At 41.3% G+C, this 20349-nt stretch overlaps 1 protein-coding gene across 1 annotated transcript in view; it reads left to right on the forward strand.

Annotated features, from left to right (window-relative positions):
* Positions 1-20349, forward strand: part of LOC117515001 (laminin subunit beta-1-like) — a 476107-nt gene that overhangs the window by 254991 nt on the left and 200767 nt on the right. The window contains exons 37-40 of the mRNA XM_034175563.1: positions 111-328; positions 14571-14667; positions 15624-15797; positions 16812-16973. Of these exons, the coding sequence (XP_034031454.1) occupies positions 111-328; positions 14571-14667; positions 15624-15797; positions 16812-16973 (651 nt within the window). The remainder of the gene's footprint in view (positions 1-110; positions 329-14570; positions 14668-15623; positions 15798-16811; positions 16974-20349) is intronic.

Below are 20349 nucleotides of genomic sequence, written 5' to 3' on the forward strand. Positions count from 1 at the left end.
TTGATCAAGTATCGATGAAATTTATCAATAGAGTTCATAAAAAATCTTCATTAACCTTGATAAGAGTTTTGATTAAACTGGTTGGTGTAACATGATGATGTCATCTGCAGAATGCGTGTGTAACCAGCTAGGTACCGTGGCAACCAACTGTTCATTACCAGGTGACTGTCACTGTGACCAGAGCAGTGGTCAATGTCACTGCCTGCTGAATGTGATCGGTCAGCACTGTGACCACTGTGCACCCGAAATGTGGAATATGACAAGTGGCAAAGGCTGCCAAGCCTGCAACTGTGACCCCAAGCACTCCTACGGGACATCCTGCAACCAGGTGAGGACTACTTGCGTCAAACTACCTCGCGCTTGTCTTTTCTAATTTTTGTAAAGTCTTTGTGGGTTTATTTTGAGTTGTTTTGTCATTTTGGTGTGGACAAAACAGATAACAATGGATAGAGACTGCTGCAGCTCTGCTTTGAACACAATCTCTACATTTGCAATACTTTTTTCAACACAAAACCCCACCATAGGGTCTCCTAGATGCACCCAAGATACACCCCCAATCTCAATTCTCTTTTGTACCCCTTCCCCTTGGACCTACCCCTACCACCAACCCATTAAAACACGGGGTAAGGTGAAGGGGTACGCCTCTAGCCCTTTGAATTGAGACACCCCTCTACCTTAGGAGAAAAAAAAAAAACCTGCCGTGTCAAACTGCCGTCTTCACTGTTTGTCACCATGGCAACCAAAGCGAAACTTGTTGCAGTAGCCTGTATGCTCTTTTTATTTTCTTGCCTTTCTGTGTAAATACAAAGAAATAGAAGTAGTTGCAGATTTCTTTGACGCATTGCAATCATGATGTTAATCAAGTTAATTAATTGAATTAATTTGTAATTTATAATAACAATTAATAGCATTAATAATTAATTAATTAGCAATTGATCAATGCTAATTAATTAATAATTAATCAATAATAGTAATAATTAATATTGTCTGATTAATAATTAATTAATTGATTATTAATTAATTAATTAATTAATTAATTAGTAATTAAAATAAATAAACCCTTGAAATATATCAGTCTGTGTGGAATGAATGTATACATGATACAAGTTTCACTTTTTGAATGGAATGACTGAAATAAATCAACTTTTTCATGATATTCTAATTATATGTCCAGCATCTGTATGTATGTTGTGGGCTGCATCTAGTTCTGTTAACCTGATATTTCTTTTTCAGATTCTCCCATTTTTTTACATCCAGCCCTATTTCCTTTAGAAATTTCCTTGATAAATAATATCAGTCTGTCAGGACGTCAGGTTATGTGTTACACATACGTGTGTGTATGATTATTTTATTTGTCTTATTTTATTTTTATTTTATTGAAATTTATTGTTTTATCATGGTTTTATTATTTATGTATTATTTTATCTTATCTATTTTAGTGTTATTATTGTTATTACTATTTTGCGTGTCTGCTTTTGCTGTGCAGCACTTTGGAGACTTGAGTCTGTTTAAATGTGCTTTATAAATAAAGTGGATTGGATTGGATAGATATTTTCCAACTTCTCCTCATTTTCTGCCTCATTTTCTTATTAGGAGTCGAGTGTGTTCAGGGCTCCTGTTTGTTTACTAAATACACACACGTGTTACAGACATTGAAATCCAACAGCAGGGGGCGCTATTATCCAAAGATTTATGAACATACAAATTAACCTGCTTATCCTTTATCATGATTTTCTCCGTTGTGAGATATAAAAGTGTCTTATGGTAGCGTTCGTGTGTATGTGCATTTAACGCCTCAGCGCACGAGCGACGTTATGATATTCTTCAGAACAACAATATACACAACATGCATCCAGCAGCAGACACGTTACTGTCATAGACAACTGCCTGTAAAGTTTTTTGGCAAGTTATAACTTTCTAACGGTGTAATTTGTAATGAAAGCCGTTTACATTTATGCGGCTCTTTCTGTACCATGTTTGTTTCTGTGGAGACAGCGGGTAAGCTCCTCCTACCCTCCAAACGGAGTGTGCATCCAGATTCACTCTGTTTGAAGGGGTTTGTAGCCCTCTGCCTCGCTCCAAAAAGACAACTGAGACACCCCTCTGTCTCTCGTGGTCGTGCAAAACGGAGGGTTAGTGGTAAGAGGAAGGGCCGAGGGTTAGAACTGAGATTCAGACTAAGTCACTAGCATTTGCTGGACCTGGTAACCACCAAAAGGACTGATCTAAACAGTGTCCTACTTTCACAGCACAGAATGAGACACTGCCTACAACCAAGGAAGCTATATTATATAACGGCTGAGTGGATCCTTGTCATTTGATTGGTGCTTTGTGTGTCACATCAATCAATCAATCAATCAATTTTTTTATATAGCGCCAAATCACAACAAACAGTTGCCCCAAGGCGCTTTATATTGTAAGGCAAGGCCATACAATAATTATGTAAAACCCCAACGGTCAAAACGACCCCCTGTGAGCAAGCACTTGGCTACAGTGGGAAGGAAAAAACTCCCTTTTAACAGGAAGAGGAACCTCCAGCCGAACCAGGCGCAGGGAGGGGCAGTCTTCTGCTGGGACTGGTTGGGGCTGAGGGAGAGAACCAGGAAAAAGACATGCTGTGGAGGGGAGCAGAGATCGATCACTAATGATTAAATGCAGAGTGGTGCATACAGAGCAAAAAGAGAAAGAAACACTCAGTGCATCATGGGAACCCCCCAGCAGTCTAAGTCTATAGCAGCATAACTAAGGGATGGTTCAGGGTCACCTGATCCAGCCTAACTATAAGCTTTAGCAAAAAGGAAAGTTTTAAGCCTAATCTTAAAAGTAGAGAGGGTGTCTGTCTCCCTGATCTGAATTGGGAGCTGGTTCCACAGGAGAGGAGCCTGAAAGCTGAAGGCTCTGCCTCCCATTCTACTCTTACAAACCCTAGGAACTACAAGTAAGCCTGCAGTCTGAGAGCGAAGCGCTCTATTGGGGTGATATGGTACTACGGGGTCCCTAAGATAAGATGGGACCTGATTATTCAAAACCTTATAAGTAAGAAGAAGAATTTTAAATTCTATTCTAGAATTAACAGGAAGCCAATGAAGAGAGGCCAATATGGGTGAGATATGCTCTCTCCTTCTAGTCCCCGTCAGTACTCTAGCTGCAGCATTTTGAATTAACTGAAGGCTTTTTAGGGAACTTTTAGGACAACCTGATAATAATGAATTACAATAGTCCAGCCTAGAGGAAATAAATGCATGAATTAGTTTTTCAGCATCACTCTGAGACAAGACCTTTCTAATTTTAGAGATATTGCGTAAATGCAAAAAAGCAGTCCTACATATTTGTTTAATATGCGCTTTGAATGACATATCCTGATCAAAAATGACTCCAAGATTTCTCACAGTATTACTAGAGGTCAGGGTAATGCCATCCAGAGTAAGGATCTGGTTAGACACCATGTTTCTAAGATTTGTGGGGCCAAGTACAATAACTTCAGTTTTATCTGAGTTTAAAAGCAGGAAATTAGAGGTCATCCATGTCTTTATGTCTGTAAGACAATCCTGCAGTTTAGCTAATTGGTGTGTGTCCTCTGGCTTCATGGATAGATAAAGCTGGGTATCATCTGCGTAACAATGAAAATTTAAGCAATACCGTCTAATAATACTACATGTATAAAGTGAATAAAATTGGTCCTAGCACAGAACCTTGTGGAACTCCATAATTAACTTTAGTCTGTGAAGAAGATTCCCCATTTACATGAACAAATTGTAATCTATTAGACAAATATGATTCAAACCACCGCAGCGCAGTGCCTTTAATACCTATGGCATGCTCTAATCTCTGTAATAAATTTATGGTCAACAGTATCAAAAGCAGCACTGAGGGTCTAACAGAACAAGCACAGAGACGAGTCCACTGTCCGAGGCCATAAGAAGATCATTTGTAACCTTCACTAATGCTGTTTCTGTACTATGATGAATTCTAAAACCTGACTGAAACTCTTCAAATAGACCATTCCTCTGCAGATGATCAGTTAGCTGTTTTACAACTACCCTTTCAAGAATTTTTGAGAGAAAGGAAGGTTGGAGATTGGCCTATAATTAGCTAAGATAGCTGGGTCAAGTGATGGCTTTTTAAGTAATGGTTTAATTACTGCCACCTTAAAAGCCTGTGGTACATAGCCAACTAACAAGATAGATTGATCATATTTAAGATCGAAGCATTAAATAATGGTAGGGCTTCCTTGAGCAGCCTGGTAGGAATGGGGTCTAATAAACATGTTGATGGTTTGGAGGAAGTAACTAATGAAAATAACTCAGACAGAACAATCGGAGAGAAAGAGTCTAACCAAATTCCGGCATCACTGAAAGCAGCCAAAGATAACGATACGTCTTTGGGATGGTTATGAGTAATTTTTTCTCTAATAGTTAAAATTTTGTTAGCAAAGAAAGTCATGAAGTCATTACTAGTTAAAGTTAATGGAATACTCAGCTCAATAGAGCTCTGACTCTTTGTCAGCCTGGCTACAGTGCTGAAAAGAAACCTGGGGTTCTTATTTTCTTCAATGAGTGATGAGTAGAAAGATGTCCTAGCTTTACGGAGGGCTTTTTATAGAGCAACAGACTCTTTTTCCAGGCTAAGTTGAAGATCTTCTAAATTAGTGAGACGCCATTTCCTCTCCAACTTACGGGTTATCGGCTTTAAGCTACGTGTTTTGTGAGTTATACAACGGAGTCAGGCACTTCTGATTTAAAGCTCTCTTTTTTAGAGGAGCTACAGCATCCAAAGTTGTCTTCAATGAGGATGTAAGACTATTGACGAGATACTCTATCTCACTTACAGAGTTTAGGTAGCTACTCTGCACTGTGTTGGTATATTGGCATTAGAGAACATAAAGAAGGAATCATATCCTTAAACCTAGTTACAGCGCTTTCTGAAAGACTTCTAGTGTAATGAAACTTATTCCCCACTGCTGGGTAGTCCATCAGAGTAAATGTAAATGTTATTAAGAAATGATCAGACAGAAGGGAGTTTTCAGGGAATACTGTTAAGTCTTCAATTTCCATACCATAAGTCAGAACAAGATCTAAGATATGATTAAAGTGGTGGGTGGACTCATTACTTTTTGAGCAAAGCCATTCGAGTCTAATAATAGATTAAATGCAGTGTTGAGGCTGTCATTCTCAGCATCTATGTGGATGTTAAAATCGCCCACTATAATTATCTTATCTGAGCTAAGCACTAAGTCAATCAACCATCAATCAACTTTTTCTGTTATAGCGCCAAATCACAACAAACAGTTGCCCCAAGGCGCTCCACATTGCAGGCAAGGCCATACAATAATTATGAAACACAGTCTACGTCTAAAGCAACATAACCAAGGGATGGTCCAGGGTCCACCCGATCCAGCCCTAACTATAAGCCTTAGCGAAAAGGAAAAGTTTTAAGCCTAATCTTAAAAGTAGAGAGGGTATCTGTCTCCCTGATCTGAATTGGGAGCTGGTTCCCACAGGAGAGGAGCCTGAAAGCTGAAGGCTCTGCCTCCCATTTCTACTCTTCAAACCCTAGGAACTACAAGTAAGCCCGCAGTCTGAGAGCGAAGCGCTCTAATGGGGTAATATGGTACTACGAGGTCCCTAAGATAAGATGGGACCTGATTATTCAAAACCTTATAAGTAAGAAGAAGAATTTTAAATTCTATTCTAGCATTAACAGGAAGCCAATGAAGGGAGGCCAACACGGGTGAGATATGCTCTCTCCTGCTAGTCCCCGTCAGTACTCTAGCTGCAGCATTCTGAACCAACTGAAGGCTTTTTAGGGAACTTTTAGGACAACCTGATAATAATGAATTACAATAGTCCAGCCTAGAGGAAACAAATGCATGAATTGGTGGACTTTACTTTTTGAGCAAAGCCGATAGAGTCTAATAATAGATTAAATGCAGTGTTGAGGCTGTCATTCTCAGCATCTGTGTGGATGTTAAAATCACCCACTATAATTATCTTATCTGAGCTAAGCACTAAGTCAGACAAAAGGTCTGAAAATTCACAGAGAAACTCACAGTAACGACCAGTGTGGACGATAGATAATAACAAATAAAACTGGTTTTTGGGGACTTCCATTTGGATGGACAAGACTAAGAGACAAGCTTTCAAATGAATTAAAGTTCTGTCTGGGTTTTGATTAATTAATAAGCTGGAGTGGAAGATTGCTGCTAATCCTACGCCCCGGCCCGTGCTACGAGCATTCTGACAGTTAGTGTGACTCGGGGGTGTTGGACTCATTAAACTAACATATTCATCCTGCTGTAACCAAGTTTCTGTTAGGCAGAATAAATCAATACGTTGTTCAATTATTATATCATTTCCAACAGGGACTTAGAAGAAAGAGACCTAATGTTTAATAGACCACATTTAACTGTTTAGTCTGTGGTGCAATTGAAGGTGCTATATTATTTTTTCTTTTTGAATTTTATTAAATAGATTTTTGCTGGTTATGGTGGGGAGCAGGCACCGTCTCTACGGGGATGGGTAATGAGGGATGGCAGGGGGAGAGAAGCTGCAGAGAGGTGTAAGACTACAACTCTGCTTCCTGGTCCCAACCCTGGATAGTCACGGTTTGGAGGATTTAAGAAAATTGGCCAGATTTCTAGAAATGAGAGCTGCTCCATCCAAAGTGGGATGGATGCCGTCTCTCCTAACAAGACCAGGTTTTCCCCAGAAGCTTTGCCAATTATCTATGAAGCCCACCTCATTTTTTGGACACCACTCAGACAGCAGCAATTCAAGGAGAACATGCGGCTAAACATGTCATCCCGGTCCGATTGGGGAGGGGCCCAGAGAAAACTACAGAGTCCGACATTGTTTTTGCAAAGTTACACACCGATTCAATGTTAATTTAGTGACCTCCGATTGGCGTAACCGGTGTCATTACTGCGACGTGAATTACAATCTTACCAAATTTACGCTTAGCCTTAGCCAGCAGTTTCAAATGTCCTTCGATCAATCAATCAATCAACCAACTTTTTTTATATAGCGCCAAATCACAACAAACAGTTGCCCCAAGGCGCTCCATATTGTAAGGCAAGGCCATACAATAATTATGAAAAACCCCAACGGTCAAAACTTCGATGTCGCCTGCTGTGGCCCCCGGAAGACAATTGACTATGGTTGCTGGTGTCGCTAACTTCACATTTCTCAAAACAGAGTCGCCAATAACCAGAGTTTGATACTCGGCGGGTGTGTCGTCGAGTGGGGAAAAACGGTTAGAAATGTGAACGGGTTGGCGGTGTACACGGGGCTTCTGTTTAGGACTACGCTTCCTCCTCACAGTCACCCAGTCAGCCTGCTTTCCCGGCTGCTCGGGATCTGCCAGGGGGTAACTAACGGCGGCTAAAGCTACCTTGGTCCGCACTGACTACAGGGGCCTGGCTAGCTGTAGAATTTTCCACGGTGCGGAACCGAGTCTCCAATTCGCCCGCCTGGCCTCCAAAGCTACGAATAAGCTACATTATTACAAGTACCATTACTGCTAAAGGAGGCTGAGGAATAACTAAACATTTCACACCCAGAGCAGAAAAGTGCGGGAGAGACAGGAGAAGCCCATGCTAAATCGGCTAAGAGCTAGTAGCTACGCTAAGATAGCGGATTCCTAAAAACACAAAGTGAATAATGTGTAAATAATTTAGAGGTGATTCAGCAGAAGGAGTGCTTTAGTTAAGGCACGTAAAGATTACACTGGAAACAAATCGTAATCTAGATAACTAGATCAATCTAACTGCGCAGATTAAACAGCTAACAGATACAGAAAAACACCGCTGTGCTCCGGAACAGGAAGTGATACAATACCGCAGTGAGAGCCAACCACCAGTAGAGGCAAGCAAAAGCGCAAACAGGAAAATTACATGGATTATTTGCCCATTTGTGTTGCATTGCATTTAGAGTGCAGTTTGGTCCATTTACATTGTAAATTTGGTTCCATACGTTTGGTACCATTGCACTGTGCACCACACACACATACTTGCGCATACATGCTCATGCACACACATGCATGTGCACACACACACAAAAAAACTGTGCTGTCTGGAGGCTGTTGGCAGGAAGAAAGAATGAAAAGCTGGAATAATTTCTGATGTGATTTTTTTTTTTTTTTTTCCTGCGCTGAGGATGTACACAGTCTTTTTTTTTTTTTTTTTGGTATTACAAGTGTACAAGCACCAACCTGGTGTGTGTGTGCACACGCGCGGGGGTGGGTGGAGGTGGGGGGGTCCGACTGTACCGAGACGATGATTTGACTGAACTAACTGACGCTGCTAATCTTGTAAACACACACATACACACAGTGGTGGTTCTACATGAATTACTCCCCAGGCGACACTCTGTCCGAGTGCCCCCCCCCCCCCCACCACCACAACCACCACCTAAAAACCAGCCTATTATTAATATTAATTTTAGAAGTGCCCCTGAAATTGCAATTCAAATTGACATCAAAAGCCTGCAGGCTACAATATTACTTCAAAACAAAACATCCATGAATTGCAAGTTTGAAGAAACATGTCTTACATTAGACACTTTATTAATCTGTCTTTCAGGGAGGAACAATTAGCTCTTTTATTAAGGTGCATATTTGTCTCAATATTTAGCTTGATATTTGTACATATGAGGCTAAATGTGTAAATACTTAGCATTAACCACTCTGCTAAAGTTTTAGGTTTGACAGAAATTTGATCATGTAGTGGTTTGCCTTTTTTTTTCCTCCCAATTTTTGGTGTTCATCTGTGGATCAAACAAAAATCTAAACTGAAATGTTACTAGCGTTCCCTGCCAATGAAAACAAATGTGATTCTTTTTTCTCCGTTAAATAAACCAGTTAATTATGATGATAAGCCTAATTTTATTTATAATTTATAATTATAATTTATTTATAATTTTTATTTATAATTTATTATTATTTGTCAGTGTACATGACAATAAAAAGTTGCCAGCTTCTGGAAATTATTATTATTTCGATTGCAAATCAATATTAAACATGCAGGCACAAAGTTCTTTTGCTGTGGATTTTGAGGGAGCAAACTGGAGGATTCTGAATTGTTCAGCAGCTGATGGAGAATATGTGTGTGTGTGTGTGTGTGTGGAGACACTTCACCTCATTCACAAAGTGACAGCAGAACTTAACGATGCGCTGTTCCACGCAATAATGCAGAACAGCAAGCAACAGCGCGGAACATTCTTCTTGCACCGTACATGATGTTCCTGATAATTCTCCAGCAAACACGTGCCATTAATCGTTATGCATGGTAACAGGTTGCAGCAGTTCTGAGACACCTGACACCTCTGCCCAAATCTCACATTAGTGATCAGTGGCCAAGAATGTGTACTTTGTGGCATTCGTGACTTGTCATCGTTATGTGTTAACGCAGCACAAGGTTCACACAAGACCTAAAATAATGAGCAAAAATTCACAGCAGTTACACTGAAAGACTAACAGAAGTATTAGACTGGTAGAAACAGTAATAAAAGAAACGGGGAGGGGTCGACCTAGCTAACACAAGCTAACAGCTCATGAAATGCTAACCATCCTAAGATTACACAAATATGTGGACTGCCAGTTTTGCAGTTTGCCAAAGCCTGCCTCAGCAAAGGACATTTGGTGAAGACTGAAAACCACCAGCAAGCAATTTCTCAGGCGATGAGAAAGGTGCCAGACCAAACCTAAGAATAAACCAGATCTAAAGAAGGTTTACTAGAGTCTAAACCAGGAATAAACCTGCCTTGTTTAAGCTAGGTGTAAATTGGGTCTAAATCTAGGACTGAGCAGTTGCCCACACTCCAGCTCAGGCCCCCGACTCCGCTCTTACCTCCAGTGTCGCTCCGTCCTAATGTTAACGTGGCACTAACTGACACAAATATTCACTTAGTGACTTGAGGAGAGTGAGGGTTTTGGGGGAGGTTATGTGATTGTATACTGGAAATAATATGCTGTAAAAACCTATCAATGTTTTTAACAAAAGCAGTTTTGAAACAGTGTACGCTGTAATTTACCAATCTGTTATACTGGCATGGGATGATATGGGCATCTGGCTGACTTGATAAAGCCCTATGTACCAGCTCGGGCCCTGCGTTCTCAGGGGTGCAGGACTTCTGTGTGTTCCCAGGGTGAATAAGAAGTCTGCCGGTCACAGAGCTTTCTTCCTATCGTGCCCAGCTCTGTGGAAACGATCTGCCGGCACACATTCGGCGTCGGACACTGTGGAGACTTTTAAATCACGTTTAAAGACTCATTTATTTGTTTTATCATTAGTGTTATGATGTGTTTTTAATCTTGTACTTTTTTACTGCTGTTTTTTTCTTATGGTTGTTTTTATTGTGTTTTAAATTTTTAATTGTTTTTATGTTGTGAAGCGCCTTGAGACGATTTTGTCGTGAATTGGCGCTATATAATTAATAAATTTGAATTTGAATTTTGAATTTGATATTGATTTATTTGTTTTTTTTCTGTCATAACTATCTTGGCTGTAGTAATTGAGATTAACAATAATATCAAAATAATTAATAATATTGCATCCAAGTTTAAAAAAGGCCTTAAAAGGCTGGAATCACAACAGTACATTTTATTGTAGGCTAAAACTAATATTTTTATTGTATGGTTTTTCCAGTGGGCCAAGATCAACTGAATCTATACAAAATATCTTTCCAATAAAGTCCAAAGACTTGAGGTGCAAATAAATGAGGATTAGTGTGCGAACGATTATCACATAGGTCACTCATCTAAATTGCATATCTGAGATCGGGTCACGGGGGGCACCAGCTCCAGTGGGTGACCCCAGCCTTCATCATTCCGGGTCACACTCACCACCTCTAACTGGGGGTATACTGAGTGTGTTCCCAGGTGACTGTGGAGATATAATCTCTCACCTAGTCCTAGGTCTTCTCGGGGTCTCCTCTCAGCGGACGTGCCTGGGGAGTTGCCCGGGGGGCATCCTTACCAGATGCCTGGAACCACCTCAGCTGCTCCTTTCAATGCAAGGGAGCAGCGGCTCCCCACAGATGACTGACAGTCTCTAAAGGAGACACCAGCCACCCTCCTGAGGAAGCCCATTTCAGCTGTTGGTACCCGCCAATTAGTTCTTCTGTCATGACCCACCCTCATGAGTCATGACAATAGGAACGAAGACTGACCGGTAGATCGAGAGCTTCACCGTTTGGCTCGGCTCCATTTTCTTCACATCCAAATTGGAAGTCCCAAAACCAGTTTTATTGTGTTTATCTATCGTCCTCCGGTTGTTACTGTGAGTTTTCTCTGTGAATTTTCAGACCTTTGTCTGACTTAGTGCTTAGCTCAGATAAGATAATTATAGTGGGCGATTTTAACATCCACACAGATGCTGAGAATGACAGCTCAACACTGCATTTAATCTATTATTAGACTCTATTGGCTTTGCTCAAAATGTAAATGAGTCCACCCACCACTTTAATCATATCTTAGATCTTGTTCTGAACTATGGTATGGAAATTGAAGACTTAAACAGTATTCCCTGAAAACTCCCCTCTGTCTGATCATTTCTTAATAACATTTACATTTACTCTGATGGACTACCAGCAGTGGGGAATAAGTTTCATTACACTAGACGTCTTTCAGAAAGCGCTGTAACTAGTTAAGGATATGATCCTTCTTTATGTTCTCTAATGCCATATACCAACACAGTGCAGAGTAGCTACCTAAACTCTGTAAGTGAGATAGGAGTATCTCGTCAATAATTTTACATCCTCATTGAAGACAACTTGGATGCTGTAGCTCCTCTGAAAAAGAGAGCTTTAAATCAGAAGTACCTGACTCGGTGGTATAACTCACACAACTCGTAGCTTAAAGCAGATAACCTGTAAGTTGGAGAGGAATGGCGTCTCACTAATTTAGAAGATCTTCACTTAGCCTGGAAAAAGAGTCTGTTGCTCTATAAAAAAGCCCTCCGTAAAGCTAGGACATCTTTCTACTCATCACTAATTGAAGAAAATAAGAACAACCCCAGGTTTCTTTCAGCACTGTAGCCAGGCTGACAAAGAGTCAGAGCTCTATTGAGCTGAGTATTCCATTAACTTTAACTAGTAATGACTTCATGATTTCTTTGCTAACAAAATTTTAACTATTAGAGAAAATTACTCATAACCTCCCAAAGACGTATCGTTATCTTTGGCTGCTTTCAGTGATGCCGGTATTTGGTTAGACTCTTTCTCTCCGATTGTTCTGTCTGAGTTATTTTCATTAGATACTTCATCCAAACCATCAACATGTTTATTAGACCCCATTCCTACCAGGCTGCTCAAGGAAGCCCTACCATTATTTAATGCTTTGATCTTAAATATCCACCCACCACTTTAATCATATCTTAAATCTTGTTCTGACTTATGGTATGGAAATAGAAGACTTAACAGTATTCCCTGAAAACTCCCTTCTGTCTGATCATTTCTTAATAACATTTACATTTACTCTGATGGACTACCCAGCAGTGGGGAATAAGTTTCATTACACTAGAAGTCTTCAGAAAGTGCTGTAACTACGTTTAAGGATATGATTCCTTCTTTATGTTCTCTAATGCCATATACCAACACAGTGCAGAGTAGCTACCTAAACTCTGTAAGTGAGATAGAGTATCTCGTCAGTAGTTTTACATCCTCATTGAAGACAACTTTGGATGCTGTAGCTCCTCTGAAAAAGAGAGCCTTAAATCAGATGTGCCTGACTCCGTGGTATAACTCACAAACTCGCGGATCAGGTGACCCTGAACCATCCCTTAGTTATGCTGCTATAGACTTAGACTGCTGGGGGGTTCCCATGATGCACTGAGTGTTTCTTTCTCTTTTTGCTCTGTATGCACCACTCTGCATTTAATCATTAGTGATCGATCTCTGCTCCCCTCCACAGCATGTCTTTTTCCTGGTTCTCTCCCTCAGCCCCAACCAGTCCCAGCAGAAGACTGCCCCTCCCTGAGCCTGGTTCTGCTGGAGGTTTCTTCCTGTTAAAAGGGAGTTTTTCCTTCCCACTGTCGCCAAGTGCTTGCTCACAGGGGGTTGTTTTGACCGTTGGGGTTTTTCTGTAATTATTGTATGGCTTTGCCTTACAATATAAATCACCTTGGGGCAACTGTTTGTTGTGATTTGGCGCTATATAAATAAAATTGATTTGATTTGATTTGATTTCACAACACTACATTAGAGCGAATGCAACACCACCTGTGCTGCGCTGATTCTCCGGCCCTCATTTGAGAGGAGATCAACGAGCACAATCTTCTTCTCTGAATGGTTGACAATCTAAAATGTATTGATATTAATGCATCAAAGAACACAGTCTGAAGTATCAGCAATCAACTGAAATGTCTATTTATGATGCTTTGTGATGAGAGAAGCCACATACCAATAAAATCGAGTGGGCGACTCCATTCAGACAAAAAAATCCACCTTTCCTCTGTTGGCAGTTTTATCTGAGTTCTGCATTTGGGGTAAATGATTTAAATAATGGTATGCATAGCTTTGCAATGTTATACAGTGTATTACTGGTTCAAAAAGTATCAAAATGACCTTTCCGAGTGCCTGGAATCTGCCATTTACAAGCAGACTGAATGCTACCACAGCTCTGAGATGAACAGGGATCTGTTAAAATAAGCTTAAATTACTAAAATGTTGTACATGAAGGAGATAAAGTAACACAGAGGAAGAAAACAAAAACACAAGCAATGTGGCAACAGCTAGAAACATTTATTTGGCTGCTGTTTCTCAGCAAGAATATTACATTTTAAATTGAAAAGGCACTTATTACTGCATTTTTCTATAAAGACAAAACTTACGTGGGTTTTCTTCAGTGGCGACGCTCAACTCGATGGGTGAGGTGTAAAGTCCAACATAGATAGAGATGCCCATGCTCAGTTGTATGACTTAGATTTATAGAGCGCGTCTCCAGACACCCAGCGCGCTTTACAAGTTGCATTATTCATTCACTCGCACATTCACACAGTGGTGATGAGCTACTCGTGTAGCCACAGCTGCCCGGGCAAACTGACGGAGGTGTGGCTGCCATTCTGCGCCTACAGCCCCTCTGACCACCACCTCATTCACCACAGGTGGGTTAAATGTCTTGCCCAAGGACACAACTGCAATATGCAGATTTTTGACTGGTTGGTAGCTGTATTCGATTGGACCCTTCGGTCACTATACCAGCTGCTGCCATGTAGCTCATCTCAACGGGCATGTCACCTCCACGGGACACCAGCTCTAAACTTGTTGCAGCCTGAGACAAACACCACCACACAATGTGCAATGCCTGCAGTGAGCTTAAGTGCAATAGAGGACACTGAATAATTCCTCATCTATCCCTTTAAGCACATGTGAAATAGATTTATTTCTTGTTCCATAAATGTTGTTTGTTTAGCAAATGCTGTATCACCTACATTTGCACCATATTTGTTTTCTTTTTCTTTTTTTTTTACCCAACACCTCGAAGCAGTCGTTGCAATTTCATCGTACTTGCATTTCTTTTTCCATTACAATAACAATAAAAGCATTCTATTCTGCACCTGTTTGTCTCATCAACAGATCAGTGGTCAGTGCTCATGTCAGCCAGGATTTGGAGGCCGAACCTGCAATGAATGCAAAGAGCTATTTTGGGGAGAACCAGAGGTCAAATGTCATGGTGCGTTCACTCTCCGCTTAGACTGGTCATTTCATATGTGTGTGTGTGTTTATGTACGTGTGTGTATGTTTATGGCATTTCAAATACAAAAAGTAAATCAAGCTTCTAAATATAAAAAAATTCTAAAATTATCTTATTAGACCCAAACTCAAAGTAAATCTCTACACCTTGATATAAATTAATTAAAAGTATAAAAGCCAAGATGATGGTTGCATAAGTAATCAGCCCCTTTGGTATAAAACCTGTAAACAATCAGTTAATTGCCAGTTTTCCTCAGACAAGTCAGGGGATGGATACATGAACATTTCCAAGTCACTCAATATGTCTTGAACTTTATTTACATCAGTTATGTAGAAATACAAACAGTATGACACTCTGGTAAATCTGTGTGGAGTAGACAGTTCACAAAAACTGGAGAAGAGTGAGGAAAGCCACCAAGACATCCAGACATAGGGGTGCCCCAGAATAGTTGGGTGAGTCATATTATCAAACACGTGGAAGCTTATGGCTTCTGAATGAGTCCCGGAAGCCAGCACGATGAGCTCATCAAGGTTCACTGGGAGGTTGACGCAACGAGTTGGTCCTGGACAGTGTCTGACAGCCCCTGGAAGGAAACGTCAAGGAGTGCGGCTGGGTTCCATTCGCTTTTAGCTGCCAGGATCCGTAAGTCTCTAGCATAGTCAGCAACTCGGTTGGCTGCCTGCTTGAGCCTCATGAGGGAACGTGCAGCTCGTGTCCCAGTGAAGTATGGTGAACACCTGTTGGAGTGCTATTGTGAAGGCAGGAAGTGAAGCACAGGTGGCGGATTGTCGACCCTATTCTGCCGTAGCCCACACTGCAGCTCGGCCGGTCAGGTTAGTTGCCATGAACATTATCTTCGCCCAGTCGGACGGAACATTGATGGCATAAGTTTGTAGTGCACTCACATTGTGTGATAAATGGTCTGACATCACCAGCCTTACCAGAAAAGCGTTCTAGTTGTGACAACAGGTTGCAGACCACAGGTGCAGGTATGGAAGCAGGTGAGGCTGCTGACAGCCCCAGTGGAGGTACACTGGAATTACTGGTAGCCATGTCCAACATAGCCGTGCAAGCTGCTGACTATGATAGCGTACCACCAGCTGGAGCGGGTCTGAGCCTGCTGTTTCCATTGTTGACCAGATTGATCTGACACGCAGGTTGGTCAAAATGGTTGGACACAAATGCAAGGCTCAAACAAATAGCTCTGGTTAGTTAAAGGCTTTACTGGTGTGGATAGCAGAGATCGGAACACAAGTAGGCAGTCCAAAAAACACAACAGTACAGAAACATCAGGCTATAGGCGTGGTCGATCAATGGGCAAGAGGTCAGAACACAACAAGGCAGGCAGGACTATGGAACACGAGAGAAACAGCTGGAGAGAAGGCACAAAGCACATCAATCTGGCGAGGAACTAGTGCACCAAGTGAGTTTATGTAACCCCAGGGTATGATCTGCAAATTAGGAACAGGTGTGCATGGAAAGCACCAGAACCAGGGCGTGGCCAGAGAGAGAAAGAGAGACGCCCTACCACCAAGAATCCAGGGACAGACAAGAAAGATGGAGACAGACAGAGCCAAGCAGAAAACCCAGCAAGAGAATAAACACACAGAAAACAATGAATCAGAAAAAGAAATAACAAGTATTAAACTTACTTTGACACCCACACATTCCCAAATACTAGTGTTGAAATTTACATGGATCTGATCTGTTCCAGCTGAGCTGAGACGTGTTCAGCGCTGACGAATCAACAATCCATTACACACACAACACACTCTCTTCTCTATATTATTATTATTATTATATTATTATTATTATTATCATCGTTGACAGGATTCCAAAAAAGTTCTCCACCACGCGACGCGGATGTTACGTCTGTGGATGTAAATGATTTCTGATTCTATGAGCGAGTGGTTTCATCAGCCAGTAGTTCTGAAAGCAAATGGATCATCATCTTGTTTCTTGACAAGACTCATTGAGCACCAGTGCACGCTGCCCACTGATTTGCCCTAATCTAAACTGGCGACCGCACCTCCTTGTCGGGACACGTCTCAGTGCAACTGTAGGCTGTAGTTTCATATTAACCTTTGTGTGGACAACTCCACTCTCATTTTTGCCCTGCTTAGGTGCCTGGATGGTTACTATGGAGATCCAGTGTTGGGGTCAGGTGACCACTGCCGTCCATGTATGTGTCCTGAAGGCCCCACCAGCCTGCGCCAGTTTGCTGCAAGTTGTTATCATGATGATGAATCCCAGAGTATCTTGTGCCTGCAGCCCAGGATACAGAGGTAAAACAGAACTTCATCTTACCAACATATGAGATTCAAGGAAGAGGACAGTTAACGATCTTCACACACACCAAACTGAAAGATGCCATCTCCAGGCTGACCTGTCTACCGAGCTCACAGGTCTGCGGCAGGACTATACTCATAATGGGTGGTGCAGGAGTTCAGAGACTGTTGGGTGTTTTTTTGGGTCTAGTGGTTGAATATTGGGCTTGAGAGAGGAACCTCAGTTCAAATCCCAGCCTGACTGGAAAATCACTAAGGGCCCTTGGGCAAGGTCCTTAATCCCATAGTTGCTCTCGGTGTGTAGTGAGCACCTTGTATGGCAGCTGCCTGACATCGGGGTGAATGCGAGGCATTATTATAAAGCGCTTTGAGTGTCTGATGCAGATGGAAAAGCGCTACATTAATGCAGTCCATTTTATGTGCAAAGGAGAGCTTTCCATTGGACCCAAAGCTAATGTTAAATTAGCTTTAAAGAGGTTCCACAGTTGTCGCTCACAGTTTCAGCAGCATGCCACCACAGGGGTGAACACACTACATCATCTCTTCACTAATGTGAATGTAAAAAAGTGAGGTGGGCTTCATAATAATTGGCAAAGCTTCTGGGGAAAACCTGGTCTTGTTAGGAGGACGGCATCCATCCCACTTTGGATAGAGCAGCTTCATCTCTAGAAATCTGGCCAATTTTCTTAAACCCTCCAAACCGTGACTATCCAGGGTTGGGACCAGGAAGCAGAGTTGTAGTCTTACACACCTCTCTGCAGCTTCTCTCCCCCTGCAACCCCTCTTACCCATCCCCGTAGAGACGGTGCTGCTCCCAGACTACACTAACCAGCAAAAATCTATTAAGCATAAAAATTCAAAAAGAAAAAATAATATAGCACCTTCAACTGCACCACAGACTAAAACAGTTAAATTGGTCTATTAAACATTAGGTCTCTCTCTTCTAAGTCCCTGTTAGTAAATTATATAATAATTGATCAACATATGATTTATTCTGCCTTACAGAAACCTGGTTACAGCAGGATGAATATGTTAGTTTAATGAGTCAACACCCCCGAGTCACACTAACTGCCAGAACGCTCATAGCACGGGCCGAGGGGGAGGATTAGCAGCAATCTTCCATTCCAGCTTATTAATTAATCCAAAACCCAGACAGAGCTTTAATTCATTTCAAAGCTTGACTCTTAGTCTTGTCCATCCAAATTGGAAGTCCCAAACACCAGTTTTATTTGTTGTTATCCTCCTGGTCGTTACTGTGAGTTTCTCTGTGAATTTTCAGACCTTTTGTCTGACTGAGTGCTTAGCTCAGATAAGATAATTATAGTGGGCGATTTTAACATCCACACAGATGCTGAGAATGACAGCCTCAACACTGCATTTAATCTATTATTAGATTCAGCTGGCTTCGCTCAAAATGTAAATGAATCCACCCACCACTTTTAACCATACTTTAGATCTTGTTTTGACTTATGGTATGGAAATTGAAGACTTAACAGTATTCCCTGAAACTCCCTTCTGTCTGATAATTTCTTAGTAACATTTACATTTACTCTGATGGACTACCCAGCAGTGGGGAATAAGTTTCATTACACTAGAAGTCTTTCAGAAAGCGCTTGTAACTAGGTTTAAGGATATGATTCCTTCTTTATGTTCTCTAATGCCATATACCAACACAGTGCAGAGTAGCTACCTAAACTCTGTAAGTGAGATAGAGTATCTCGTCAATAGTTTTACATCCTTATTGAGCACAACTTTGGATGCTGTAGCTCCTCTGAAAAAGAGAGCCTTAAATCAGAAGTGCCTGACTCTGTGGTATAACTCACAAACTCGCAGCTTAAAGCAGATAACCCGTTAAGATGTAGAGGAAATGGCGTCTCACTAATTAGAAGATCTTCATTTAGCCTGAAAAAGAGTCTGTTGCTCTATAAAAAAGCCCTCTGTAAAGCTAGGACATCTTACTACTCATCACTAATTGAAGAAAATAAGAACAACTCAGGTTACTTGTCAGCACTGTAGCCAGGCTGACAAAGAGTCAGAGCTCTATTGAGCCGAGTATTCCTTTAACTTTAACTAGTAATGACTTCATGACTTTCTTTGCTAATAAAATTTTAACTATTACAGAAAAAATATTCATAATCATCCCAAAGACATATCTTTATGTTCGGCTGCCTTCAGTAATGCTGGTATTTGGCTAGACTCTTTCTCTCTGTCATGCCCCGCCCAGTTCCAGGCTTCAGTCCTTATTTCCCATCTTTATTTGGTTCTGCTCCTTTTGCCCCAGCCTTGTTTTATTAATTGCCATTTTCATCATGTGTTTATTCTATGTTCTATTTTTTGCCTTTGGCACATTCTTCTTTGTTACTTTTATACTTCAGCCATGTTCCAGTTCGTTCTAGTTTGTTCTGTCAGTCTGTGTTTTCATGGTTTATCAATTAGTTATTTTTTGCTGTTCTCATTTCTGTAATATGTCGTACTGTGATGCCAGGTTTTGTTTGTTATCACTTAGTTTCTGTTTTTCTCATAGTTTTTGTCTGTCTGTTCCACTTTAGTTTTGTCATAGTATTTAATTTCCTTTTATTCTGTTTATCATCTTCTGGTTTGCTTTTGAGTCCTGTTCAAGTTTAGATTCGTGTTCATGTTTTTTCTTGTATGATCTTTAGTTGTCTTGTCTGTAATTCTCTTCACTGCTCACTTGCACCTGTCTGTCTCATCCTGTCCTCATCTGCTCCGTGTCTGCACTCTTCTCAGTTCTCACGTGTTCACACCCAGTTTCATTGTTATCACTGTCTTCTTCTGATCACGGCACTCTCTGCACCTGCACTTTCTACATCACTGTTGGCCACGCCCCATTTGTCTGTCATTTCCTTGCCCATTTGTCACTGCCTTCTTGCATCTCTTTCTCTCTAGTTTACACCTGACCACGCCCCCTTCCAGGCCGTCCTCCACCACGTGCACCTCATTATCCTATATTTAAACTGCTTCAGTTCACTTCCTCCCTGCTCGTTTGTTGATTCACTCACTTACCAGCACTTTGTCTCAGTCCTGTTTTGCCAAGCCGTGTTTTTTGATTCTGCTCTGTGTACTGGATCCTGCTTTTTGTCTCAGCCCTGATAACTCTGTTTGCTCGTGTACTGACCCTGCTTGTTTTTGACCACGTCCTCTGTCTTGTCCCTGCCCGGTACTTTTGCTCCACGGACTGCCTTCCTGTTACTGAACCCAGGCCTGAACTAAACCATCCTTTACTCATCCGTCCTGTTGTGAGCCTGCATTTGTGTCCAACCTCTGTCTGAGCCTCGCCTCCGCTCAGTCCTGTCACTCTCCGATTGTTCTGTCTGAGTTATTTTCATTAGATACTTCATCCAAACCATCAACA

The sequence above is a fragment of the Thalassophryne amazonica genome, chromosome 8 (genome assembly GCF_902500255.1).
Source record: "Thalassophryne amazonica chromosome 8, fThaAma1.1, whole genome shotgun sequence".
In the NCBI taxonomy this organism is placed as follows: Eukaryota; Metazoa; Chordata; class Actinopteri; order Batrachoidiformes; family Batrachoididae; genus Thalassophryne; species Thalassophryne amazonica.